The following is a 27,586-nucleotide window of genomic DNA, read 5'->3' as shown; positions in this document are numbered from 1 at the left end:
CGAGAAGTTGCGCGCGGGCCGCGGGAGCGAGCAGACGGCGAGGCGGGCGTGCGGGCGTGCGGGAGCCGGGCGCGGAGGACCGGGCCGGGGGCGAGGAGGCGGCATGGAGCGTCTGGCGCCCCGTGCCTGCCTGGCCCTGCTGTGGGCTTGTGTGCTGGCCGCGGCCGCCGCGGCGCAGGGCAAAGAAGGTGAGTGTGCGCGCGGGGCCGCCCGGGTCCGCAGCAGCCCGGGCGGCCCGACCCCGGGAGCCCGAGCCTCCCGGAGCCCCGCGGGGCGACGCGCGCAACTTTGGAAACCGACCTGGCGCCTCCCGGCCCCGGGTGCCAGGGTCGGGAGGGCGCGCGCTGCCTTCGCGACGAATCTGGGACCCCAGCCCGGGTTACCGGGCTTCCGGGGACTGTGGGGTTGCGGCCGGGCGCGCGGGGCTCCGAGGCCGCCGAGAAGGGGCCGCGGTGCCGGCCACGCGGTCGCAGCCCGGGCGGCGCCTTCAGGAACGCGTCCCGACGGGGGCGCGAGGGTCCCCTTGGAGAATGGGGTTTCTGAGAGGGTTTCCGCGGGCTCAGTCTCTTGATGACCTGTCCTCACTCACCCGCTGGGTCCGATTTTGCCGAGAAGCATTCCTGTGGAGGCCCCTCGTTTTGGGGAGGGGGCTCTTTGGCCGGCTAGGAGCCCCCTACGGAAGCCCCTGCTCCCTGAGGGCTTCTCCACGCCCCCTTTTGCTTCCAGGCGGGCAGGAGAGTGCAGGGGGAGTTTCGGGCCAACCTGCCCACGCAGAACCACCCTGTCTTCCCAACCGGCATTCCCAGGCTCGGGGGTCAGGTTCGGGGCCACGAGTGCGGACAGGAAGTCCCAAAGTCAAGCGTTCTGAGCTAGGGGTGACTCAGAACGAGGAAATGCGGCAGGTGGGGGCGCGGTCTCTCGAGGTGTGGAGCCGTCACCCCAGGGCCACCGGGGAGTCCGGGCATCCGAGGGTGGGGGACTGAATCACCCACCCCCGCCCCAGCGCTCCCTGAGCGGCGCCGGGTGAGGGGCCCGCAGACTTTGCCCTGGGCGGGGCAGGTGTGTGGATGGGGGCGTTGCCCCTCAGCTAGGGTAGCAGAGAGGATGGGGACTCCCGTCCTTGGCCCAGGACCTTCCTGTCCACCCAGCCGAGGCCGGCTTCGGTTTTCAACAGTGAGAACACGTTTTTCCCCCTTCGGCCTGGGCAGAGCGAGGCTTCCGCAGGCTCCAGCAGGGGGAAGTGTAGAGGAAACCCCAGGCCTCTGAGAAGGTTCCTTGAGCCTTGCTTTCTTTTTCTGTCTCCCAGACTGGGGTTGGAGGCTTTGCTTTTCCAAGTTGGGAGGAAAAGAGGCCAGAGCTGGAGCTGGTGGAGGTGGAGTGGGGCAGGGGGTGCATCCTGTCCCAGTTCTTGGATGCGTCCCGGGCTCCTGGTCCCAACTTGCAGGAGTGGGTGGCAGGGATTTCTGTGATCCCCAATACTCACCACCCCACCATCACCCTGCAGCTTTTGGTCCTCCTCCTTCTTGGGGAACTGTGCTTGGAGAGAAGGGGAGAGACAGCTGGAATCCCTATAGGCTTTTCTGGAAGGCTGTCCTGGGGGTGAGGGGATTAGGCAGAACCGACACTACCCCGAGCTGCCAAGCTGTGCCTGGAGTCGTCTGGTGCTTGGGCCCCATATTGCCCCCTCCCCAGCCTAGATGACTAGCCACCCCCTCCATGGGATTGAGGAGGAAAAGGGTGTGGGCTGGAGGGTCCTGGGATGGGGGAGCGTTTTTGCTTAGGCTCCAACAGCCCCTGTGGACGACTCCCTAGGTGTGCCCACAGTGGTGGTGGTGGAGGGGGGGCGGTGGTGATGGCCCAGCTGGCAGTTGCTAGTGGGTTTTGTTCTTTGGTTTTCAGGCCGAATGCGGTGGATCTGCCTGGGGCAGATGGGAGTGGGATGGGCAGAGAGAAAGACCACATGCCCCTTCCACCCTTAATCTCGAAGACCGCTGCTCACATCCCTTCTCCTTTCTCGCCCCCTCCTTGTGGGCAGAGGAGCCGGGATGTATTTGGAGTCCCAGATGGAACCTGTTAGATTCTCAGCAGCCACTGAATCTGTCCTCCTTTTGCAAATGGGGAAACTGAGGGAGGCCCAAGCTGAGCCCTTGCCAGCCAGGGCCCTCTGCACAGAGAGGGTCACATCTGAGCATCTGGCTTTTTGAGCTGCTAGAGCCCAGGGCCCCTTGTGTTGTGGTTTCATGGCCGATTTTCCGAGGAAGCAGAGTCTCTGGGCACAGATGCAGTGGTGCCGATGAGGTGGCTGATGGGAAGGGGGCTGGAGAGTGCCCAGGGGCCCTGGAAAGTCCTTGGCTTGCTTCTGTGATAGCCCAGCTTGCCCTCTGTCCTCTGCCCTTTTTTCTTTTTTCCCCACAGAGGCCCTGCCCTCCCCCTTTTCTTTAGGAATTAGCTAGTTTTGGTGAACGAGGGATGCAGGGAGCAGGGGGGTGCCTTCAGGTAGTGCTGTGTTTGAGTAAAGAAAGCAATATGGATCCCTAAGGATGACGTCTGTCATGGAACTGGAGACAGAGAAGGGGTGGGGTGAGGGACCGAGGGCTCATGGATGGGCCCTGCCTAACCAGGGCCTCTCAGTGAAGGCTCCAGGGGCGGCCAAAAGGCTCCCAGGCCCCCACCCCTTCCAGGGAACCAGAGCCCTCAGTCCCTGGAAGAGCTTAGGGAGAGAGAGAGAGCCGCACCCTGGCTCCTGTTCCTGTTCCTGGTGATCGGTTCTAGGGAATTTCCTGGGAGGGGGCTATGGCTGGAAGCCCCCAGGGGAGGCCTCCTTCCTGTGTGAAGGCTTCTTTTCTTCTCAGATTGAGCCCCGTGATACTTCTAGAGCCAGGCCTGGGGCTGGAAGGGGAGTGCACTCTGGGAGGGGTGGTGGGGTTCCCTCTGTGCCAGGTTAACCCTTCAGAGCCTGAGAGCTATGAGCCCCCTCCCTCGGGGGCATGGACTGCAGCTTCCTACCTGTCTGAGGAGGAGGGGATCTGCAGAACTAGGCGGGGGACACTCACTGGGGTCCTCCTACCCACCCAGCTGGAGCCAGGAACCCCCAGATCCCTTCCTTTGTAGCCAGAACATTCCATCTGCCAGTGGGGTTAGTGAGTTTTCCAAGCCTGGGCCCTGGGCATGTCCGAACAAATCCGTGCCCCTACCCCACCCCCTCCAGCCACCCTCCTCTATCCCCATAGCCTTGGGACAGGTGCCACATCGGATTTCCTCTTGCCGGTCTGGGCTGCCGGGCCCTTCCTAGAGAGATTTGGCTCGGGTCAGCGGCGGGTGGTGGTGCCTCCCACCAGGGGAGCAAGGCATTCAGACCCCAGGAGAGGATTTCCAAGACCCTCTCTGTCCCCCTCACTCTGTACCCATCCGTGAATCAGGCCATGTCTGTCCCCCGCCTGCCCGGGCTCCACCCTTAGAGTGATTCTTCCAAGTCCTAGTCTTGAGGAATGCTGCCTCTTGAGGCCATATTCTTCATGCTCCAGGGTCCAGAGGAAGTGTGCTCAGTCCCTTCCCCCTTCCACCTGAGGATTCTTACCCTCCGAATCCGGGGACTTTGCATAGGGCTCCATGCCTGAGTTTCCCCAGCGTCCCTGCCCTCTAGGGAGGGTGGCACCGCCTGGAAGCTACCTGGACTTTACTTGGAAATGAAGGTGGGACCGTGCTGGGGTCTTGGGTCATGGCTGCAGCCACTGAGCCTGGCAGAGAGCCAGAGGTGGACTGACAGGTGCTGCCCAAGGGCAGGGCCAGATCTAGGGAAGCCCCTGGCAGTGTGTCCCTCCCCCGGGCTCCAGATGGCTCTCTGGGGACAGCATGGTCCTGGCACCTGATCCCTCTTGGGTCTGGAAGTCCCCTCTAAAGGTTTCCATCTCTGTCCCACCAAGCACCCCTGGTAGGGCAGTAGCCAGGGGTCAGAAAGACATGGCAGGCGGACCACTTTCCCAGGGAGGGGACCTTGCCAGCTGTGTGTATCTTGGGCCTCTCCTAGAGGCCCCTATGGGTTCAGAGCTTTATCCTGCCTGCTCTGTGGCTTTTGTGGTGGGGAGATCAGTTTCCAGACACCCCCGCCATCAGTCCCCCCTCTCCTCCCTGGAGCTGTTCCCACCTGTTAACAGCCCTCCCTTCTTGGAGTGCCAGGAGACGTGTGTGTACATATGTGTGCTGCGTATGTGTGCGATGTGGCCTGGGTGGGGTTGGGGATGTTTTGTGCTGGGGGTGGGGGGGAGATGTGGCAGGAGCAGACATGGGCGCTCCCCAGGCCCACATGCCTGCTGAGGGGCCTTGTTTCAGGAAGCAGACGGGGCGGTGTGGCGTCACTTAACGGTCCTGCCCGCCCCAGCTCTCTGCCCAGCTGCTGTCCCCCTGCTGGGCTGAGCTCTGTCCTGCTCTGCCCAGCTGGGGGCAGACCAGAGGGGGGTGGTGTGGTTGGAGCTGTGGCCTGGGAGACAGGGGGCCTAGTCCTCACCCAGCCTGTTGCGTAACTTTGACCGGGTCCCGTCCCTTTCCCAGGTCCCTACTTCCCTGTCTGTCGAGGGACAGGTCTTTGGGATATAGTGACCTTGTATAGTGGGGTCTCTTTCTGAGAGCCGAGGAAGCTGTCAAGGCTCCTGGGGGGCTCTCAGCTTTCCCACCATGGCCTGAGCCCTGGAGATGCCCCCGAGCTAACTGGCCCTCCTTCCCATCTCTTCCAGTTGTACTATTGGACTTTGCCGCCGCTAAAGGGGAACTTGGCTGGCTCACGCACCCATATGGCAAAGGGGTAAGCCTTCAAAGTCAAGTAGGGGCACGGGGATGGGGAAACTGAGACCCAGTGAGGATGGGGTCAGCCTAGATCAAATAGCTCAGCCAGAGATCAAACTCAGGGTCCCGCTTCCCACACCAGGCTCTGCCATCCAGGCTGGGTAGGCTGGGGGTTGGAAGGTAGGGGAGGGACCTGAGAGGCAGAAAGGACTGGGGAGACAGCTGAAGGCCCTCCCAGAGCAGGGGCCCTCGGATGACCCAGTGGGCCAAAGCTCAGAGGACCCCCACCTAGTTTCCTCTACCTACCTCTTGGGAGGGTAAGGGTTGAAGGTTCCCTATCTTCAAGGTCCCAGCCCAGAAGGTGAGAGGTAAGGGAGAGAGAGGGAACAGTGGCTCCCAGGTCCCATAGCCCAGGAAACTGGATCTATTCCTTCCTGCTGGGCCTCTCTCCCTTCTCCACCGGCTGTTACTTCCCCTTCCTGCTAGGGGCTGATTTGTTTTGCCTCATCCCCACCCAAGTTTCCTCCCCTCTGTCCTGCCCTACTGTGACCAGGATTGGTGGACAAGACACTGGGATCCTTTTCCCAGCCTTGTGTGATTTTGGGGAAGATACTGCTGCTCTCTGGGCCTCAGTTTCCCCTCTGTGTAATGGGCACTTGCTGAGTTTGTCCGGGGGCCCTGAGCCAGGGAGAAGTATGTTTCTTGTGGGGGGGGGGGGGTGCAGTTCCCACTGCTGGCCAGCTCTGCGTGAGTCAGGTGCCTATCCCTGGCCACCTTAGCCCTGTGCAGGCCTGAGATGTAGCTGTGTAGATTTCCAGGATCCTAGAATGTCTAGCTGGGGGGAAATACAGATCACCTAATCCAACCCAGTCATGATACAGCGTGGGAACCTGAGGCCCGAGGGCATTCGAGAGGGGCCTTGGGCAGCGTCATATAGTGTAGTCCAGGCCTCTTTCCCCAGCCCCTCTGCTTTTATTCATTCATTCACTTGTTCGTTCAACAGATATTTTCCTGAGCGCCTACTCTGTTCCAGGTAGGCCCTGGGGTTACATAAAAGAATTAGATGCAGTCCTTGCCCCAACGAACTCCAGAGTCTAGTCTGGGAGCCAGATGTAGGTATCAGCACGTAGGTTCCAAACGCTGTGATTAAGGGGGTATGGAGACTGAGAGGCAGAGGGGGCACATGGCTCAACCTGAACAGTGGGGCATCATCCTTTGTTTTTGACTTAACCCTTTCCCCGGCCACTCACACCTGTACACACACACACAGTAGATGATGATGATGATGATGATGATGATGATGGTGACACTGGCTGCCAGTGTGACAGTGCACTTCTTACCCACACCAGACAACGTGCTTGGCATTTCATAGACACTCTGTCATCTATCCTCATAGCAATTCTGCGAGGCAGACCTTGTCTCCCTCCTACAGATGCAGACTTGGAGGCTCAGAGAGCTTAAGTGATCCACCTGAGGTCACATGGGATCCCCCAGACCCCACCCCCGGCTCCCAGTCCATGTAGAGGGACAGGCCGCAGCTCAGCCACTTTGCAGCCTGTGAGGACGAACTTGAAGCACCTCTCTGGGCTGCAGTTTCCCACCCCTATAGCAAGAACTATAAAACAGCATCCCGATGCCCCGCTCTGCCTCCTGGGCATTGCCTCTGGGCCTCAGTCTCTCCTCGGGCGCCTGCCCACACTCACCTGTCGCCCCCACCCCCCGCCCCCCTGCGCAGTGGGACCTGATGCAGAACATCATGGACGACATGCCCATCTACATGTACTCTGTGTGCAACGTGGTGGCCGGCGACCAGGACAACTGGCTCCGCACCAACTGGGTGTACCGCGGCGAGGCCGAGCGCATCTTCATCGAGCTCAAGTTCACCGTGCGTGACTGCAACAGCTTCCCGGGGGGCGCCAGCTCCTGCAAGGAGACTTTCAACCTCTACTACGCCGAGTCGGATGTGGACTATGGCACCAACTTCCAGAAGCGCCAGTTCACCAAGATTGACACCATTGCGCCCGACGAGATCACGGTCAGCAGCGACTTCGAGGCCCGCCACGTGAAGCTGAATGTGGAGGAACGCTCCGTGGGCCCGCTCAGCCGCAAGGGCTTCTACCTGGCCTTCCAGGACATTGGCGCCTGCGTGGCGCTGCTCTCCGTCCGCGTCTACTACAAGAAGTGCCCCGAGCTGCTGCAGGGCCTGGCCCGCTTCCCCGAGACCATCGCGGGCTCCGACGCACCCTCCCTGGCCACCGTGGCTGGCACCTGCGTGGACCATGCCGTGGTGCCACCGGGGGGCGAAGAGCCCCGCATGCACTGCGCGGTGGATGGCGAGTGGCTGGTGCCCATCGGTCAGTGCCTGTGCCGGGAGGGCTACGAGAAGGTGGAGGACGCCTGCCACGGTGAGTGACGGTACAGGGGTGGCAGGAAAAGGGGCCGCTGGGGTGGGGGCTGTGGTCCTGGCTTCTAGTGTCGGCTCTGGAACTGTGAGATCCTGGTAAGGTCATCCCCGCTCGGACTCTGACCTGCGGAGGGGTCTGTTAGTGGAAATCACAAGAGCCTTCCTGGTCTTCAGTTTCCTTATTTATGGTTGGGTTCACTCATTCACTGAGAAGGGACACACTAAAAAACAGGAGACTATGGAAGGTTAGGAGCAAGGATTCGAGGACAAGAATGCCTGGGTTCAAATCCCAGCTCTACGTTTAGCTGTGTGACTTTAAGTCAGCTTCTTAACCTCTCTGTGCCTGGTTTCCTCATCTGTAAAGCAGAGACAAACATAGTGCCCACCTTGTAGTGTGCTTATGATAATCAAATGACTTAATGCTCATAAAGCGCTTAGGTCAGTGCCTGACACATAAGTGCTTTTAAGTGTGGTTGTTATTTTTGATTCATCCCACAAGTATAATTTAAATATCTACTATATACCAGCGCTGTGGACCCATGATACAGTCTCTGGAGCTCGTTCCATCCCTGTTAACTCACCGCATGACCTTAGGCAAGTCACTTAACCTGTCTGGGTCTCAGGCCGCTCTCTTGTACACGGGGTGAGGGAATTGGACCCAGGATTCCGTCCCCTGGCTGCACCTGAACCACCTGGGGAGTTTTGGGAAAATGTGTGCCTTGAGGTAAGAGTGGAAGGGAAGTGTGAGATCTGACGTTCCCCAGGGCCACGGTCCCAGGTTCTCCTGATGAATCTTCTACTGCTGACAAACGGAACCCAGAAAGGGGCCAATTATACTGGACTCTGTCTGGGAACGGGGCTTGGGCATTTGTGAGCTCACATCAGGAGGCCGTGGCTTGGCATGGCCAGGGCCTGTGACAGCGGAAATCTCTACAGCAACGTGGAATTTTTTTCAATGGGTGACTTTTTCTAGAAATGGCTGTGGGGCAGGGCATTTGTGGAATGCAGGCCAACCTTTGGAAGGCCAGCTCATCCTCTCTCTCTGGGAATTTCTTTGCTGAGATAAGCAGGGTGTTGAGAAATTGGGGTTTAGTGCCTGTAGTTATACGTACCCACTGGGTGATCTTGGGTAAATCTCTCTTCATCTCTGGCCTAAAATAGGAAGGCTTTTTACTTGTTTTTTTAGCTACAGATCCTGCAACACACGAAGTAGGTTGAAATGTCGGAGGAGACTGAAGCCTTTTCTGATCGGCTCCATTTGCCTCTTAAAGCCTCAGAACCTTGCTTAACATGCTCTGTAAGCCCCTGGATAAGAAGTTCCCTTTCTGGCCATAAGCCCGTGGTGTAGTCTCTGCTCTGGCCCTTCCTACCACCCCAGTGTCCTCCCAGCTCCCCTCTGCTGTCTGAGTCTCTCTTCCTTAGGCGGCCCCTGCTTTAGGTGACCTCGAGTGCACACTCCCAGTTTCAGACAATGACTGCGGGGTGGGGGGGCCCCCGAGGCAGCCCAGTGGGTCGAGCAGGCTCCTCCCACATGACATCCTCACACAAGAATGCGGGGGTGGGGGGGGGGTGAGGGGCAGCTGAAAACTTTCCACAGGCTGGTGATTCGGGCCCTGCAGAGATAAGTGGACATTGGGGTTGGGGGTGTTCTTTCCAGCAAGGCGGGGGGCAGCCTTCCTTCCCCTGGAGGCGGGGGGTCAGGGTTCTGGCAGGCTTTGTTTGTGAAGAGCTGGATGGGCCCCCGGGTAGGGAGGACTGGTTTCCACGAGCAAGTCTTTGACTTTCCTGGTGGATCCTTCTCAACCGTGAGCCGCCCGGAGTCCTGGATTTTCTTCCTTGAGATCCCTCTCCCACAATTAAAATTCCCTTCGGTGTGGTCCAGGGGCCACCGGGTGGCTGGGAACCCCCAGCCTGGCTGCTCTTTATCCCTGCAGATGTTCTCAGCAGCCCCTGACCATGATGCCAGTGGAGAGAAAAACAGTAACTCCTGTAGACAAGTGATCTTCACCGGCAGGTGTGAGCTAGGCGAGCACTTTATCCGAACGCTTTGCTCGGTCCGGCCCACCTTGGGGAGGCTGAGGCTCAGAGAGGCAAAGAGACTTGTCTGGAGTCACACGGCTAAGGCGTGTGGTCGTATCAGGATTTGAATCCAGGTGGTGCTGCAGCTCCGGGGCCGGAGGATGGGCCGGGAAATGGGGCGGGAAGTGACCAGTTCCTTTGGAATCCCTGACTCAGCTCCTGGCCAGGAGACAAGCTCTCTGGGTAGTCCCTGGATGGCGGGTCCTGGCGCAGGAGGGAGGGTGATCGGGGGCTGTTACTAAGCACACTGAAGGAGAAACAGAGGCAGGTGCAGGGCCCGCCCTCCCTGCCTGGCCCTCCACAGCGCCGTGGACCCAGATTCTCCCACTGGGGCTTTTACTGATGACAGATGGAGTCCAGAGAGGGGTGTGGGTTCCCTGAGGTCACTGAGCACCTGGCCCAGGTCATCTTCAGAGCTCGCTTCTTTTCAGGGTTCCTTCCCCAGGAAGCTTGGCACTCAGGAAAGAGTTAAATGGACAACGGCAGGGAGGCACCTCCCAGGTGCTGTGATCGGACAGGTGGGCACACTGCCCGGAGAGCTTTCTGAGCTATGTCAGGAATGAGCCAGCTTCACTCCGGTCCCCCGCCCTGCCCCCAGCCCTGCCCGGGGTGGGGGGGGGGGGGACAGCGGAGTCACTCAGGCTGACCATCATCTCCCCCGGGGCGGCTTTGTCTCTCCTTCCTGTGCTGGCATCGGCAGCTGAGCTGCTGGGGCCCTGCCTGGCGCCTTGGCCGTGGGCACTGCCGGCCAGGTGAGCAGGTGGCCAGCGGCCTTGGCCAAAGGCTCAGCCTAGCAGCTGGGAGGCCAGAACTGGAGGTGGGCACCGTGAGGAATTCCTTCTTTGGAGGCTCCTGCTCCTTCAAGGGGCCCGGCCCCCTGGGGATGTCTCCTGTCTAGTTTCCCTGTCACCCAGTTCGTAGGGACACCCGAGTCCGGGCACCAGGCTGAGCATTTCACGTGGTTTCCTTCAGTCTTCACAAGCCCAGAAAGGCTGAGGACTTTAGCTCCATTTTATAGATGAGGAAACTGAGGCCCAGAGAAAGGAGACAGTGACTAGTGACCAAAAGAGCTGGCAGCTGGCATGAGGAGGGCAGTGTACTGTGCCCAGCTCGCTGCCCCTGGCATGTATCCTACCCATAAACGATATGAACTTGGCAAGTCCCCTCTGGGCCTCATTCTCCCCATCTGTAAAACGGGTGGGTTGGACCCCTGCCGATCTAGTGATCAGAGTCCACCTCCTGTGACTTTCTACTGGAAGCCTAAGAACCTGGATTGCTCGGGCAAGCTGTTGACTGGGTGACTTCACCTCGTGCAGCAAGGATCAGGGTCCTAGTGCTGGCGTCCTGAGTGGCCCAGGCCTAGTGGGAGTGGGGGTGGGGGGCCCAAAGTGGAAGGGAAGGCATCCTCTGGGCAGGGGGTGGCTCTAGTTACGGTGGTCTTTGGGTAGGGTGGCCCCAGGCTGTGTCAGGGGCTGTTGGCAGAAGCCCTGCTTAGTCAGGACATGACTGATCCTCAGGCTGGCGGCTCTGTGAGCTGTTGACTCTTGGGCACGTCCCCTTCCTGGGGAGTGCCACCGGGCCTGATTTCTGTGGTTTCCTCTGGCCTGCTGGGTGGGAGCCACGGATGGGATGGGATGGCCGCTCCCCACCTCTGTGCCCTGCCTGCCCCGCCCTCAGCTCACACAGGGGGCAAATTCACACCCCGGCAGCTCAGTGGGGTGGCCCCTCCCTCCCTCTCCGGAGGTAAGTGGGTCCCCTGAACGGAAGGAAGGAGGCAGGGAAAGCAAACAGAAGATAAAAGGCTGGTGGTGGGGAGACAGCAGGAGGCGGAGGCTGGCGGTGGGGGGAAGCCAGGCTTATCTCTGGCACGGTGGAGGAATGTGCCTGAAGATAATTCTCCAGGGTGTGTGTGAAAGGGGCAAGGTGCTCGCCACGGGGACATCCCCACATGGGGCTGCCAGAGCCTGCTGGGGAGTGAGAAGCCACCGGGGTCTGGGGCCTGGGGCCTGGGGCCAACATTTCCCCTGGACGTTTCCCCTCGTCGGCAGGGTCGATGACTTCTGGGTCACCATTTGCTGCCCGTCAGGGCAGGAGACAAAGTCCACGCGCTTTCCCCCTGAGCCTCGGGGAGGTGACTGGCCCCAGGTGAATTGCCACTATGACCTCTTGACCCCGTGACCTCGCCACTACCAGTTTGGGAGGTGGTTGGGCCTGGTGGGGAGGGGCTCTGCCAGGGGCTAGATTTGCGTCACTCCAGAGGGTGTGTGTCCCTAAGTCACTCCACGCTGCCATCTGAGAGGCGGGCACTGGGAACTGGAAAAACCGGGGTGCCGCTCTGGGCGCAGCCACCGTGCCCCAGTTCCCCTGCTCGGTGGGGCCCGGGCCTGCCAGGCAACCTGCACCAGAGAAGCTCTCCATAGGTGTGCGTGCCAAGGCCGGGCTCTGGCGCCGGGCAGGTGGGCATCCTGGTGCACCATCCCTGCAGGGCCTCCGAGGGCACTGCAACCCTACTCACTTCCGTGGCGAGTGTTTAACGTACACGTCCTAGGCTTTGCCATCTTCGCGCGTTCATTTGCTCATTCGCCTATATCCATCCGGTCAACAGACGTTAGCCGAACACCTACTGCGTGCCAGACCCGGGGCCGGGCCATGGGACGCCTAGAAATGGGACTCTGTACCTGGTCTCCAGGAGCTGCCGGTCTCAGAGAAGATCCTCATGTGAGCAGAAATCATTTCAAATGGAGCACGAAAGCCAGGCTGTGCATTCCCCTGAAGCAGAAACAGTGTTTATCTCTCTCACTATCGTATCCCAGATTGTGCCAGACACGTAGGAAGTGCCCAACTTCTATTTGGTAAACAGAAGATTGAGTAATAGATGCCCTAATGGGGCAGAAGAGGGCCAGAAGTTGGGCAGTCTGGGACGGCTGTGGAGGGGCGCTCAAGCTGGGTATGGAGGGATGCATAGGAGTTCCCCGGTTGGCTAAGGGACCATGGCTGTTTGTGTATGTGCGAACACCCAGTGCGTGACCCCGTCCCCACTTGCGTGTCCAGAATGCCAGGAAATCTAACCAAGTCAGAAAGACGCGGGGGCTTGTTGGTTGGTGTCCTCCATGCAGATTCTGGGGCGCCCCCAAGCACGGGCACACCCTCCAGGGCCCCCGAGGACAGCCCCTCGTAGTTGTGCGGCTGGAGGAGGGGGCAGCACATTCCCGTCAGGCAAGTACTTGCCCTGTTGATGCTGCCTCTCCACTGTATTATCTAGCATATCCACAGCGGAAATCTCTCCAAATTCCCTCTTTCCTGCCGGCAGCAGTCAGGCCACCCCCGGGCTCTGGGGCCAAAGAATGGAAGCTGGCTCTTCCCCCCACCCTCCGCCTTCCTCCTCTTGGCACAGGGCTGGGGGCGCTGGGGAGCAACCGCCCGGTGGGGAGTGGGGGCACGGGGTGGGGGGGGTGGGGGGTTGCAGGTGGCTAACCCCTTCTGGGCAGAACCAGGCCTGAGCTGTGGAGGGGGTTTGTGGGCCCCTCCCCAGCCTGAGGGCCTGGGCCGGAAGGCGTGATGGTGGTTCTAGGGGCCCCTGAACATCCCCACTCCATTGGGCCCAGACACCTGGAGCCGGTACTTACCCAGCGCACAGGCCCCTCCAGGGACAAGTCAGGGCACTTGGGGGAGTGAAACCCCAGCATAAAATGGCCCAGCTCTCTGGAATTTCAGTTTTACTTGAACATTTGGGGGAGGAGAGAGCTATTTTTGTGATGTAACAGATACATAAGGAGGAATGCAAAACGCACGTGGATTTCTGAAGTACAGTAGGAGGCTTGGTTCCCCAGCCAACACTCCGGGCTCGATTCTACCTTTCCTTTGCATTGGCCATTATTGTGCCCAGGCTGAGAAAAGAGCTTTGTCAGGGAGGTGCCCCCCCCCCCCCCGCTGCCCCCGTCGCCCCCCAATCCGCTACCCTCAGCTGCTCTGAAATTAGTCTTGGGATTTTCTGGCTGTTGAAGCGGGTCAGGACTCATCTCCTGTCTCTTCGGGCTCCTTTTAGAAATGTTGATTTCTCTTTGTGCTAAATCAAGATGTTTGTGGGAGGAGAGGGGCTCAAAGTCGAGCGTCCTGGGTTTAGGTTTTGGTTTCGTGTCTTAGGAGCTTGTTGACCTTGGACACGTGGTCTTGCCTCTCTGGGCATCAGACTCCTCTCCCCGAAAGTGGCATGAATGATACGGGGCTCCAGTTTAACAGGCTGGTGGTGGGGACTAGGAGTGTCAGATGCTTGCTGGGCCCAGGAGCGGCACACAGTAGGTGCTCAATCAGTGGTCCCTGCTAGTGACTGGGGCTCCAGGCTCTGCAAGAGCGGGAGTTGGGTCCCAGGCCCCCTCTGTCCTTGACGAGCCCCCTGCCCTGCGGCCTGCGCCCTTTCAGGGCCTGGGCTGGGGTTCTGACGTGACAGCACGTGGAGGAGTGGGCTGCCAGCGTGCCCTTGGAGTCCTGTCCCCTGACTCCCAGTCCTGCTCCCCTCCTCCTCTCACACAGGGAACGGGACAAGGAGGGAGACTCTGCCCAAGAATTTTCTTGACAGTGCGGATCTGACCGTGCCGTTTTGCTCTACATCAAACCTTCAGTCCTTCAGTGGCACTCATTGTCCCTAGGATAAAGTCCTGGCTCCTTGGCCTGGCATTAAAGGCCTTTCTCAATCTGGCCCCTGGAAACCTGTCAGCCTCATTGCCTCCTGCCCCCACTCGTACTTTCCGTGTTTTCTTTGTTAGTCCTGCTCTTTCTCGGCCTGACCTTCCTCCAACACTCCTGCCCCACCGAACTCCTACTCAGCCTCTAAGCCCCAGCTGAACCATCCCCACTCTGACTCCTCAGACCTTAGCTCTTGCCCACCCCAATGGCAGACATTATCATGTGTTCCTGTCCCCTGAGTTCAGGGGCTTTGTCTCATCTCAGGGTGCGTGCCACAGAACAAAGAACGTGGCACTAAGGTTGGAGGTGTCTCAGGACATTGTCCACAGAATAAGCCGGAGGGAGGTACAGTCATGGTAGGGCTGTAGAAGAGGTTGTAGGAGAGGGTGATCCCACCCCACCCTGGCCACTTGCGCAGCTGCCTAAGCCCTGGGCTGCCCTGGAGAGTGGGCCTTGTGTCTGGGCAGCTTCCTGCCTAGGAAGCCAGGAGGGGGCTTGGGGCAGCAGCAGGACAGGCTGGTGGGAGGAAGAAGCCTCTGGAGTCAGGTGCCTGAGCCCCTAGCCGGCCTGGCCAGGACAGGACCTTCCCCCCCCGGGGGAGGAAAAGCTGCTTCCTGGCGGCCCTTGTGAGTGGCGGAAATGACTCGATCCTGGAGGCAGCTCCACGGAAGATGCCGGGGGGAGGGGGGGAAGGAGGGGACCGGCCTTTCCTGCTTCCTGGTGGGCCAGCCCCGGAACAGGAAGGCAGTCGGGTCCTGGGGTGGGGGAACACCTGCAGGGGTGGCATCCTGAGCGGGTGTGCCTGGCTGATCAGCCGAGATGGTGGTGAGAGTCCGTCCACAAGCACCAACGGTGTGGATGTAGTTACTGCCCTGGGCAGCTTGAACCTTAGGTGGGGACCCATCAGGCTGGTCTGCATGGATCAAAGGAGAGGAGGCAGGCGGGCAGCGCGCTCTGTCCGGGGCCGAGCCAGGTGTGAGGTCGGATTCTCGGGAAGCCGAAAGGGGAGACCGAAGCCTTGAACGCCAGGCTCAGGTGTGGCCCTTGTTTCGAGAGCAGGTGGGGAGGGCGCAGAGGTTCCGAGCACAGGGGCGAGGCACTCGTTGTAATTTTAATTTAATTGTTTTAAAATCTAAATCCAAGTTGGTTAACATGCAGTGTAACAATCAGAAGATGTTTCACCGGAGAGAAAACAGGCCCACAGGGGCGTGTTTAGCAACTTGCACGGGGTCCCCTGGCAAGGTCCCACTAGAGAAGCCGCTGAGGGGGTGAACTGTCTCTCCCTGTGTCTGCCAGCCTGCTCCCCTGGATTCTTCAAGTCCGAGGTGTCCGAGAGCCCCTGTTTGAAGTGCCCCGTGCACACCCTGCTGTCCCCCGAGGGGGCCACCTTCTGTGAGTGCGAGGAAGGCTACTTCCGGGCACCGCAGGACCTGCCGTCGATGCCCTGCACTCGTGAGTCTTGCAGTGGGTCGGGGAGGTTGGCCGGGGTGCGCGTGGCGTGCCGGTTGACACGTCCAGGCTCCCGGGGCCTGAACTCTGCCCTCCGTGCAGGCCCGCCCTCCGCCCCGCACTACCTCACGGCTGTGGGCATGGGCGCCAAAGTGGAGCTGCGCTGGACGCCCCCCCAGGACAGCGGGGGCCGTGAGGACATCATCTACAGCGTCACCTGTGAACAGTGCTGGCCCGAGTCCGGCGAGTGCGGGCCCTGCGAGGCCAGCGTGCGCTACTCCGAGCCGCCGCACGCGCTGACCCGCACCAGCGTGATCGTCAGTGACCTCGAGCCGCACATGAACTACACCTTCGCGGTAGAGGCCCGCAACGGTGTCTCGGGCCTGGTGGCCAGCCGCAGCTTCCGCACTGCCAGTGTCAGCATCAACCAGACAGGTGAGGGCTGGCCCGGCTGTGCCTCCGAGGCCATCCGGGATGCGGGCGGGGCTTCCGGAGGGTGGCCGCCCAGGGTGCAGCTGTGTCTGGAGACAGGCAGCGGCAGGTGGTTAAAGTCATAGTCTGTGGGGTTGCTTCCGAGCTCTGTGACCTCTCTGGGCCTCAGTTTCCTCACCTGTAAAATGGGAGTAGTAAGAATAGAGTTATTGAGAGGATTCAATAAACTATTATATACGAGGCTCTTAGAACAGTGCCCAGTCCACAGACAGGTTATACCAAGAGTCCCCTGTTGCTTTACTTTTAGTATTTATGCACTCGTAAATATTCGTAGGGCACCCCGAATGTGCCAGCCCGCGGGATCCAACGCCTGCGGCTCTGTGCTCTGGGGCCGGAAGTTAAGAATCCCAGCTGGGGGGGGGCATGGGGGGGGTGCCTGGGTGGCTCAGTCCGTTAAGCGTCCAACTTCAGCTCAAGGTCATGATCTCACAGCTTGTGGGTTCGAGCCCCATGTGGGGCTCTGTGCTGACGGCTCAGAGCCTGGAGCCGGCTTCGGATTCTGTGTCTCCCTCTTTCTGACCCTCCCCCATTCATGCTGTATCTCTCTCTGTCTCAAAAATAAATACACATTTAAAAAATTAAAAAAAAAAAAGAAAAGAAAAGAAACCCCGCTTGGGATGTGAAGAACCAGGGCTGTGGGTGAGACTGGGTCTGGGTGCACTCACCCCCCTGCCCCCCACCAGCTCCTCACACCCCTCCCCCCCGCCACCGTCCTGCCCAGAGCCCCCCAAGGTGAAGCTGGAGGGCCGCAGCACCACCTCGCTCAGTGTTTCCTGGAGCATCCCCCCACCACAACAGAGCCGTGTGTGGAAATACGAGGTCACCTACCGCAAGAAGGTAACTCGAAGGGTCGGGGCTGGGCTGCAGGCAGGGGGACTGGCTGGTCAGAGGTGCTTATCACATCCTGCAGATGGGGACACTGCGGCCGGGGGTTTTCCCAGCAGTCACCTCTCCCAGGCCAGCACAGCAGAGTGCTGTGGGAGAGAAGACACAGTGCGCTGGAATTTTCAGGAGAGAGAGTCGGGATGCAGGCAAAAACCTGGTCTTGGGGGCGCCTGGGAGGCTCAGTCGGTTGAGTGTCCGACTTCGGCTCAGGTCATGATCTCACGGCTCGTGGGTTCGAGCCCCGTGTCGGGCTCTGTGCTGACAGCTCGGAGCCTGGAGCCCGCTTCGGATGCTGTGTCTCCCTCTCTCTGCTCCTCCCTGCTCATTCTCTCCCTCCCTCCCTCTCTCTCTCTCATAAATAAATGAACATTAAAATAATTTTTTTTAAAAGCCTGGTCTTTAAAAAAGCCTGGCCCAACCTGGTCAGACAGACCTAGGTGTGAGTTTTGGGTCGTGCACCTGCTGGCTATAACCTTGTGTGACTCACTTCGTTTCTCTGAGCCTCGGTTTCCTCATCTGTAAGAAGAGTGTCGAGTGTGCTAGAGAAAGTGAGCCTCCTTGCTAGGCTGGGCTGGGAGTGGTCTCTGGCGGGCTGATACCCCTGCCCTGCCCTCATCGTCGGCCCCTCTCTCCGTGGCCACCCCCAGGGGGACTCCAACAGCTACAACGTGCGACGCACCGAGGGCTTCTCCGTGACCCTGGACGACCTGGCTCCGGATACCGCCTACCTGGTCCAGGTGCAGGCGCTGACGCAGGAAGGCCAGGGGGCCGGCAGCAAGATTCACGAGTTCCAGACGTTGTGTGAGTTGGGTACCGGGAACGTGGGCCCTGAAACAGAACAGGTGGGACATCTGGGAGGAGGAAACGGATCGGAGAACTTAGCGATGCCCCCCTCCTGGTCAGCCTGGGCCTGGGATCGCCCTGTGTGGGGGTCAGCCCCAAGTCTGGGGAAGGGGCGGAATCGAGGGCTGGGGACGTGCATTCAGGGCAGTATTGTGAGAAGGAGGGACGTGGGGTCCGGCATTGGCAGACTCAGTTCAAATCCCGTGGCACCGAGAGAGTCCCACACACCTGGAAAACTTAACTGTTTTCCCTGGGGAGGACCTCTCATTTGCCATCTATGAAATGGGAATAAATATTCTCATGCACCGTCACAAGTAAAAGCACCCAGCACATGTCTCGGGTCCCTCAAGTGGCCTTTGGGTGCAAATCCAAATCCACGGCATTGCCGTGATTTGGAGCGTGGGGGACTCCCTTGACATCAGCTGGTTTTCCCTGACAGCCACGGAAGGATCTGGCAACATGGCGGTGATTGGTGGTGTGGTTGTTGGCGTTATCTTGCTTCTGGTGCTAGCAGGAATCGGCGTCTTCATCCATCGCAGGTCAGTTGGAGCCCCGCCCGGGCTTCCCAAGGGCTGAGGTGGGACGCAGAGGGGGCGGGAACCTCAGTTTCCTGTCTGGAAAATGGGGCTGATGGTAATCTAATCCCTGCCTCCTGGGGGCTGTGAAGAGGCAGCCAGCCGTAAAGTGCCCAGCACAGCGCCTGGCACGCCGCAGGAGCTCAGGACGTGGCGGTCATTATCTTTGCTCTTGGTAGTAACGGTGTGTCCACACTTCCTCTGGACACGCAGGCAGGAAGCTCTGGGAGCTCTAATGAGGAAAGCCCTCATTATGGCCACTTAAGGGGCCATTATGGGGCGTAGATCCCAAGGAGCGAGCCCTGCTTGCTTGCTCATTTCCTCCCCGCCTCTCCCGCTGCCTTCCCTGCACCCTCTGCCTGCTGAGCAGAGTGCTGAGCTCACCAAGCGCCCAGAGGGGAGCAGGAGGCTCCTGGCCAGAGCAGGTCGCTGACCTCCCTGTGCGTTTGGTTCTCCGGGGGGGGTTCTCTCAGGAGGAAGAGCCTGCGGACCCGCCAGTCCTCCGAGGACGTTTACTTCTCCAAGTCAGGTAAGAGGCAGCACCCCTCCATGCCCCGCCCCGCCATCCCCGAGCTCGGTGGTGGAGATGGGGACGGCCTTGCAACCAGGGCTCTGCAGTGGGCAGCTCAAAGGGGCGGGGCCAGGAGCTTGGTGGTCGCGTGGCCTCCTCCCCTTCCACTTGGGTGACCCCTCCCCAAACTGTGACCCCGGCCCTCCTGCTCCCTTCCAGAGCAACTGAAGCCCCTAAAGACGTACGTGGACCCCCACACGTACGAGGACCCCAACCAGGCTGTGCTCAAGTTCACCACTGAGATCCATCCATCCTGTGTCACGCGGCAGAAGGTGATCGGAGCAGGTGAGTGCGGCGCCCCAGCAGAGGGGCCTGGGACCCGGCTGGGAGCGCCCGATTCCCCGGGCTGACGGGGTGCTCCTCCCGCCTTGTCTTCCTTCAGGGGAGTTTGGGGAGGTGTACAAGGGGACACTGAAGGCGTCGGGGAAGAAGGAGGTGCCCGTGGCCATCAAGACGCTGAAAGCCGGCTACACAGAGAAGCAGCGGGTGGACTTCCTGAGCGAGGCCAGCATCATGGGCCAGTTCAGCCACCACAACATCATCCGCCTGGAGGGTGTCGTCTCCAAATGTGAGGGCTGGCACCAGGCTGGAGACGGGAGACCCCCCCCCCCCGCCCCGGGGCCGGACCACCCATGGCGGGGGTGAAAAGGGGCTGCTACCAAACAGGGGCTCGGTCCGTAGCTGTGCCCACCCCCACCCCCAGCGGTGCCCCCTGTCCACGACTCTGGCCACCCCCTCAAACCTGTGTCCACCCTCTGCAGATAAGCCCATGATGATCATCACTGAATACATGGAGAACGGGGCCCTGGACAAGTTCCTTCGGGTGAGGATGTGGGTTGGGGTAGGTGGGGGGTCCAGGGCTGGTGTGCCCGGGGTGCCCCGGGTGCCCCGGGGGGCTCGGGGGCTGGTGGCTGAGGGCCTGTCCTCTGGCAGGAGAAGGATGGCGAGTTCAGCGTGCTGCAGCTGGTGGGTATGCTGCGGGGCATCGCGGCCGGCATGAAGTACCTCGCCAACATGAACTACGTCCACCGCGACCTGGCCGCCCGCAACATCCTCGTCAACAGCAACCTGGTGTGCAAGGTGTCCGACTTTGGCCTGTCCCGTGTGCTGGAAGATGACCCCGAGGCCACCTACACCACCAGCGTAAGTGCTGGGGCCGCTGTCGTCGTCCCCGGGGATGAAGGGCTCGAGGGCGAAGCAGCCTTCACTCTGGGCACCTGGGCACAGCCCTCAGGAGGCGAGAACACTCTAGGGAGCGTGGAGGAGGGGCCCTGACTAAATCTGGCCTGGCTGCCAGAGTCCTGGGGCTGGCCAGAGGGGCAGTAGTGACCGGGCCTGGGTCCCCCACAGGGTGGCAAGATTCCCATCCGCTGGACGGCCCCGGAGGCCATTTCGTACCGCAAGTTCACCTCGGCCAGCGACGTGTGGAGCTATGGCATCGTCATGTGGGAGGTGATGACCTACGGCGAGCGGCCCTACTGGGAGCTGTCAAACCATGAGGTAGGCCCCCTCGCCCTGCCCGCCGTCTCCTGAGCCGAACTGAAACCCTTCGCCTGTTTCTGAACCCCAGCGGCTGGGCAGAGAAGAATTTTGGGGGCTAACCTTTGTCTGGTGCATTCAGTAAATGTTTATTGAGCGCCTAGTATGTGCCAGCCCTTGTGCTGGGCTCCAGGCCCAGTCCCTGATTATAGTCAGTGGAAGGACAAGGAAACAAGCCGATGGAGGGGGGTGGGGGGGAGGGTGTCTGTGTTCCTGCGTGTGTGCACCCGCGTGTGCATGTGATATATGCGTTTGTGTGTGTGTGCGTGCACATGCCTGGTGCCTCACGCAGCCTGGAGGCTGAGACACGGAAGGGGAAGGAGGCGTGTCTAGCTCCTAGCTGAAGGAGTGTCTCCTATAGATGTCCCGAGACTGGAGGGAGGCTGGCTTCAGCCTGGGGCGCCCTGGAGGGTGCAGGGTCAGGAGCCCCTTCCTCCGTGGAGCTCTGGAGACAGACCCTTAGCACTCGCCGTCTGTACCTCTGAAAGTTGTGGTCTGAGTCAAGAAAGGAGGCCCATCCCCTCTGTTTCTGGGGCTCCCCTTCCCTACTCTGCCCACCTGCATGTATGGGGCCTTCTCGGGGACCCTGCCCAGATCTGGCACCTGTGAAGGCACGCCTGACCGTCCTGCCTTCCCAGGTGATGAAGGCCATCAACGAAGGCTTCCGGCTCCCCACCCCCATGGACTGCCCCTCCGCCATCTACCAGCTCATGATGCAGTGCTGGCAGCAGGAACGCGCCCGCCGCCCCAAGTTCGCCGACATCGTCAGCATCCTCGACAAGCTCATCCGAGCTCCCGACTCCCTCAAGACCCTGGCTGACTTTGACCCCCGGTTAGTTCCATATCCTCTGTGCATGGCGGCCCCTACTTTTGACTCCTGAGCTGCTTCAGTGCAGCGACCGGCCAGGGCTAGCGGACAGGGGGCTCGGCACTTACACGGGGGCTTTACTTACACTGGACAGGGGCTCAGGTCATGCCAATGGACGCCATCGACATATATGGGAAATGTGTTGGGCAGTGTGCGCCGTGCCTAACATGTTTTAACTCATTCAAACAACCGATGAGATGGGTCCTGTAATTATGCGCCTTTTGTTGATGAGGAAGCTGAGACAGGGCGATTAAGTGTTTTATGTGCTGGCAGGTGGCCAGGCTGGGGCTGTGCCCCCAGGAACCTGAATCTTAACATTTCATTATTTTGTGGTTATTGGTGGTGGCGTTGCCAGCGGGGGTAGAGGGGGCAGCAGGAGCTGTAAACGCTGAGGGCTCGCGACGTGCCAGCCTGTCTCCCTGAACCCTGCCTGATCTGGCTTCCCTGTTGCCCAGGTAAGGAAACTGAGGCACGGGGCAGCTGGGCGAATTGCCCAGGTTTAGGGAGCAGCAGGCTTGGAGCCTGGATGCGACAGTCCCTCACTGGCCGGTGGGGGCTTCCTGTTACAGCGTGTCTATCCGGCTGCCCAGCACCAGTGGCTCAGAGGGCGTGCCCTTTCGCACGGTGTCCGAGTGGCTCGAGTCCATCAAGATGCAGCAGTACACAGAGCACTTCCTGGCGGCCGGCTACACCGCCATCGAGAAGGTGGTGCAGATGACCAATGAGTGAGTCTGGCCCCCCCACCCCCCACCCTTCTCCCCACCTCCCCGCCGCTCCCCCTTACTCTCTCTTTCTCTCTCGGGGGAGAGAGGCTTCACAGGAAGGGCAGAACCAGGCCGGCAGCCAGCAGTTCTGGGCACTCGTTCCTGGCTACCCACCCCCCCCGCCCCCCCCCTCCGTCTTCCTGCATCTTTTTTTTCCAGAATGGGAAAATAATAGTAATTGTAATAAGAGCAGTGTTTATCGAGGGCCGACTACGCGCCAGCTGTGAGCCTGAGCACTTTGAATCCGTGTGCATGCTAGCTCGACAGGTGGTCTTGTCAATGTTCCCGCCAGACGCGTGAGAAAAGGGGGTGCAGAGAACGGCAGTGACTTGCCCAGGGTCCCATGGCCACTAGGGGAGCAGCAGGATTCCAGCCCTGGCCAGTGAGGGCCCAGAGCGCAGGGACCACGGAGGTCATTCGTGGAGAAACTGAGGTTCAGAGAGGTTACGTGGCCCACCTCAGGGCACACGGTCTGTAGCTGGGAATCTGGGGGAAAGAAAGGCTTGTCTTCACAGCTGGTGTCTCCTTGAATTTCCTGATTGCCTTGTGATGAGTAGATGTTACTACTTCCCCCATTTAGCAGGTGCGGAAACCGAGGCTGCCAGGTTATGTAGCTTGCCTAAGGTCACACAGCCAGGTAGGGGCAGCATTCCTGCCCAGGATGCCGAAAAGAAACGGGCAGAGCCCTTGGACTTCACGTCTCCCCAGGTGGTTGACTCTGGGCCTGCAGTCCAGCCTGACAAGAAGTGCCAGTTGCCCCGGCCCTGGCTCAGGGCACAGCCCTGTGTCAGGCCGCCCTGTGGGAGCTCTGCTTTCCCCTCCAACATCGGGGAACTTTCCCGGCATGGCCTTGGCTCGGACACCTCTTCCTGCCCCGGCGGGGAGAAGATATTATCCTCTTAGCCTTTTGTGCCTCCAAAAATAGCATTAGGTCCCAATAGCCCAGCTCGTAGAGGGTCCAAGGTCAGGGCCGGAATGGGCCCTGGGGCTGGGAGGTTTTGGGAATCACACGGAGGGGTCAATCTGGGCCTCCCACAGTTCGGGGTCACAGAAGTTCTGGGATCTGGGCCTGAGCAGGAATATTCTCCAGGGGCTTTGAAGACCGCTCAGCTGGGCTTCTGACGGCTGGTCAAAGCTTCTTCAACCAGGCCACGGCCCATCCCAGGGGACGGGGAATCAGACAGGGACAGAGCTGGCCGGGGGGAGGCCTGGAGACGAGGAGAGAGGAGACGGGTCCCAGGATATTTTTGTTGCCGGCCAGCGGCAGGGTCCCAAGCTCGGGCTGTGCAGTCACACTTTGGCTTCAGGCCCCACATCTGCCGCTTCCTCGCAGGGGACCTTGGTCAAATTAGGGTCCATCTTTGGGCCTTGGTTTGCATTTCCCTGCTGTACAGATTGCATGGGTACAGTTCAGGTGACAGCACATGGCACCCCTTAGGGGCTTAATCCACATCACTCTCCTCTCTCCTCCACCCCCTCGCTTTCCGCCTGAAGCCTGTGGGCAAATGCCAGGGTTCCTGGGCCCCCTCCTGGAACAGCCCCTTTGCCCCTCCAGGGGCTCCCACCAGGGACAGCACAGATTCTCTTGTGGGTGAGCAGAGCTGAGGGCAAGGTGAAGTGCTTACAGGAAACACATGTTCTTGGAAGCTTCCCGAAATAGCCCGGGGTGCTCCTTGGCCAATTCCTTTCCCACGAGCAGGGACAGGGCTATCTTGGATGGAGGGAGGCTGTGTATATGTGTGTGTGTGCATGTGTGCTGTGTTTTGAAAGGCCTGAATAAAGGCAGGAAGTCATTCCATGCTCCCTCCTCCTCCCACCAGCTCGGTGGTGCTCAGAGCTCAGGCCTGTGTGACTCACCACCACTGCCTCCTTCTTGATTTCAAATAAATGAAATGAATGGGGATCTTAGAGCACTTTTTTACCCTGAGGGTTGTGTCTACACATGCCGTGAGTCCCGGTGGGAGGCAGTGAGCTGGTCTCAGAACTCAGCACTTTCCCCGATGGGGTCGGGGTTTAGGCTCCAGTGTCCCTTCCCTACCCCACTCTGGTCCCTCCCAAGGAGCTGGCTGCTTGTTCTCCTGCGGTCCCACGGCGGCCACCTTTCCTCAGGTCGAGCATCCACCACACTATTTTGGAGTTGCTCGAGGGTCTAGCTAGACTAGTGGTTCTACCTGTCTTTTGAGGAACTAAGGAAGTAGGGGACGTTGTGCCCCAGGAAAACGCCCTGTCCCGTGTCTGGGGTGACACAATACAGCTTTCTGTGACGGAGGCACAGGCTGATGGGGCTTATGGTCTCTTCGTGCCCTCAGCGTGGGCTTGTGCCGACGGACTGTTTGCTGAGGCCACGGATCATTCACATGTGAGGCTCCAGGAGCCCTCTCTCACTCTTTGTGGCCAGGCCAGCACACAGTAGGCAGGGGAGGTGTGGCCTTTGAATTTCCCAGGACCGGGGTTGGCCTTGAGAGACCTTAGAGGAAAGGTAGCCCCCGTCACGTGTCTCCCTACCCCCATGATGAGAGTCGATGGGAATGGCAAGAGGGAGACTGAGGCTGAGGCAGGAACAGGCTTGGGATGGTCTACAAAGGCCTGTTTTGGTCACATGCCTCCCACAGGCATCAGTGGGTCTGTGATTCTCGTCTTTTGGGTCTCTGGTTAGCAAATGAGGCAGGGAAGGTATCGGGGTCTCTTTTGTGTTGAAAGAGGACGGAGTTGGGGTGGGTGGCTCAGGAGCGTCTCACCAAAGCTTCCCATTTTACATATAAAGAAACTGAGACCCAAAGACAGGACAGGACCTGCTCAAGGCTTTGATGAAGTCTGGGACTAGAATTTGGCCTCTTGCCTCCCAGCCCAGGGTTTTTGTTCCCAGGTGGGTCCCGGGAACAACCTCCGCTCTCACCCTGTCAGATTAACTACACCGATTTGGGAGAGGGGCCCAGGGCGGCCCAGGGAACTGGCTCCGTGTCCCCCAAAGCAGCCATTCATTCATTCAGTAGGTACTCCTTGAGGACCTACTGTGTACCAGGCCTGTCCTGGAGCCCAGAGGACTAGGTCTCTGTCGTAACTCTCCGAGTTCCCTGGGAGCGCACTCTGAGACCTATAGGTGTGGGGAAAGCAGCGCTGCGTTTTCAGCACCCCTGGCTGTTTCGGTCAGAATGGCCCGCGGTGCTTGGTCAGGACGTTCTCCCAGGTGTCGGACTTCTGGCCTTCCTGCCATGGTGGGAGCAGCCAGCCCCTGTTGGAGGTCCGTGAGCCACCCTCCCCGCGCCCCTGGGTCTGCCCTTCCCCGCTCAGCTCTTCTCCGAGGTCTCCCAGAGCCTGTGGGAAAGTCATGTCTCCGGAATTGCAAACAGGAGCTCGCACCATATAATTAGTTTCATTTACAGCCAGGAGACGGCCCATAAAAACCTGGGTGTTTTCATGGGTTTGGGCTGGTGGGTGCGGGTGGTGGAGGGGAAAAGTCCCAGAGTGAGCAATAAACATCCTGCTCCAGGGCTCCTGGGAGCATAAGTGGTTTTATAAGAGGATGGAGAGGCATGGAAAGGGGGGCGGGAGGGGGCTGTGGGCTCCTGGGCACGTCTTTCCATCTGGCACCCATGCCGCTTTTCCCCCCTCTCTGCCACCAGTTTCTGGGGTCTGCCAGCCTTCGGCTAGGTACTCATCCCATTTTACAGGTGAGGAAATTGAGGTTCCTAAAGGGAAAACACCTGCCTCAGTGCGACCTGGTCACCTGACTGGTGATGCGCAAGCCCCTCCCATTGGAAGCCGACAGAACTTTAACCTTCGAGGTCCCGCTGGGAGCGGTTCCTGAGTTCTTCCTCAGTTGTTAGCAGTGGGCGCCCGGAGGGAGTAGGGGTGAAATGAAGCGGTGGCTGGGAAGACACCTTGGGGGGAGAGCTTTGAGTAACACCCCTAGAGGGTCCCTGCCCCCTGCCCCCTGCCCCCCCCTCCCCTGCAACTGATGATGGTGTCAGCGCTGCCTGGGGAAGAGGACCGACCCAGAGTCTGGTTCGCGGCTTGGTCAATTTCCAGCTCTTTCCGCCTCCCAGCTGTGTGACTTCACCTCTCCGAGTCTCAGTTTTCTAATCTGCAAAATGGAGATGTAAAGAGCACCTGCTGTACAGATCATTGTGCAGATTTGATTGGGGGCGGGGGGGAGCTTCTAGAGTTGGTGCTTCTGTTCTTTATGGGTACTTAAGTTTGTTTATCTATTTATTTATTTATTTATTTTGGGGGGCAGGGGCAGAGAGAGAGGGAGAGAGAGAATCCCAAGCAGGCTCTGGGCTGTCCGCACAGAGCCTGACGTGGGGCTCGAACTCACGAGCCGTGAGATCAAGACCTGAGCCGAAATCAAGAGTCGGACGCTTAACTGGCAGAGCCCCGCAGGTGCCCCCAGAATCAGGGCTTCTCTCGCTTTCTTAACTTTGTCGATGTTAGTGAGCTTTCGGGATGTAGAACCTCCCGTCAGGCCTCTGCCCCCCTCCGTGCCCCCCTCTTCTCCCCTACCTCTCCCCAGCCAGCCCCTAACTCCCTCTCTTCCTCACCCACAGCGACATCAAGAGGATTGGGGTGCGGCTGCCCGGCCACCAGAAACGCATCGCCTACAGCCTGCTGGGACTCAAGGACCAGGTGAACACAGTGGGGATCCCCATCTGAGCCCCAGCCGGCCTCGAACCCCCTCGGCCAAGAATACTTGAAGAAATGGAGTGGCCTCTCGGCCTGCTCTGCACTGGGCCACCAGGGACCTTATTTATTTTTAGTTATTCCATATGGATGCCACCCTGAGGCCTCTGCTGGGGGGGGTAGTCTTGGACGACACCTTGGCCTAAACTGAGGACACGCTCAGGGACCCCGAGCTGGGGGCCTGTTCATCTACGAAGGACAGACTGCCAAGCACTTAGCAGGCACCCCCATGGCCCCAGCACCCCCTGGGGCAGGAGCCCCGCCAAGGCATTCAGACAGACACACAGGACATTTCCAGACTGACCTCCCCTTTGCTGTCTTGGGAGGTGGAGGGGAGGGGTTAGCCTGTGGCCATGTGAACAGGGTACCTCAAGTCCCACCCACGAGCAAGAATCGGACAGCCAGCAAACTCAGCTGGGCAAGACCCACGGTGGTTCCCCTGTCCCTCTGGTGCCTTCCTCAGCCCCCCAGGCCCTGTCCTCAGCCCCAGCGGGCCAACTCTTGCTTCCCCGGGGCCCTCGCAGGATGCTTGGTTGTGTTGAGGTTTTTTTAAATATATATTTTATATTTTGTGGAGAGTATGTGTGTGTGGCAGGGGGCCTGGCCGGGGCTGGGGACAGACGATGGCCTGTGTCAGACATTCCCAGGCTGGGGGCCGGTCCATCCGGTCTCCCTCCCCTTTAGACAGCATTCGCTACTCTGTCAGTGTTAACGATTTTGTTTTGTTGGGTATTTTTTTTCGAACCTTAATTTATTATTATTTTTTTTATATTTATTGTTAGGAAACGACTTATTTCTGCTCTGGAATAAAGTTGCAGATGGTTCAAACTGATCTCGGTTTTGAGTCTTTGGGGGAGCCGTGGGGGCGGAGAGGCCTTCCGTGTTGGAAGGTGGGGGTAGAGAGTTCACTCCGAGTGCTTAAACAGAGCTTCTCGTCCAAGGCACACGCAGTGAAAGTGTGGGAGTGGGGGTGGG

At 59.6% G+C, this 27,586-nt stretch overlaps 1 protein-coding gene across 2 annotated transcripts; it reads left to right on the top strand.

The window, feature by feature from the left end:
• On the top strand, nt 1–27,358 carry EPHA2 (EPH receptor A2). 2 transcript variants are annotated; one of them, XM_042952188.1, is made up of 17 exons: nt 26–188; nt 4,731–4,798; nt 6,515–7,184; nt 15,242–15,397; nt 15,497–15,829; nt 16,608–16,723; nt 17,419–17,572; nt 18,054–18,153; nt 18,663–18,718; nt 18,920–19,045; nt 19,143–19,328; nt 19,522–19,583; nt 19,694–19,903; nt 20,111–20,260; nt 20,938–21,131; nt 21,737–21,892; nt 26,479–27,358. In XM_042952188.1, exons 1-17 carry the CDS (start codon nt 104–106, stop codon nt 26,582–26,584), a joined length of 2,928 nt encoding a protein of 975 aa, XP_042808122.1. In that variant the 5' UTR covers nt 26–103; the 3' UTR covers nt 26,585–27,358. The 2 variants fall into 2 exon arrangements, with proteins under 2 accessions (XP_042808123.1, XP_042808122.1); XM_042952189.1 differs by lacking the exon at nt 4,731–4,798 and having other exon boundaries at nt 1–188.
• Nucleotides 27,359–27,586: the final 228 nt, after the last annotated feature.

The sequence above is a fragment of the Panthera leo genome, chromosome C1, assembly GCF_018350215.1.
Source record: "Panthera leo isolate Ple1 chromosome C1, P.leo_Ple1_pat1.1, whole genome shotgun sequence".
Lineage (NCBI taxonomy): Eukaryota > Metazoa > Chordata > Mammalia > Carnivora > Felidae > Panthera > Panthera leo.
This window is presented reverse-complemented; position numbering and strand designations above follow the sequence as displayed.

What these genes read in the sequence shown, in the direction of transcription:
- EPHA2 (XM_042952188.1), top strand. Translation starts at nt 104, where the DNA reads ATGGAGCGTCTGGCGCCCCGTGCCTGCCTGGCCCTGCTGTGGGCTTGT. An exon ending in CGTTTACTTCTCCAAGTCAG is followed by an intron (nt 18,719 to 18,919) that starts GTAAGAGGCAGC and finishes GCTCCCTTCCAG; the next exon opens with AGCAACTGAAGCCCCTAAAG. An exon ending in CTGGCTGACTTTGACCCCCG is followed by an intron (nt 21,132 to 21,736) that starts GTTAGTTCCATA and finishes TTCCTGTTACAG; the next exon opens with CGTGTCTATCCGGCTGCCCA.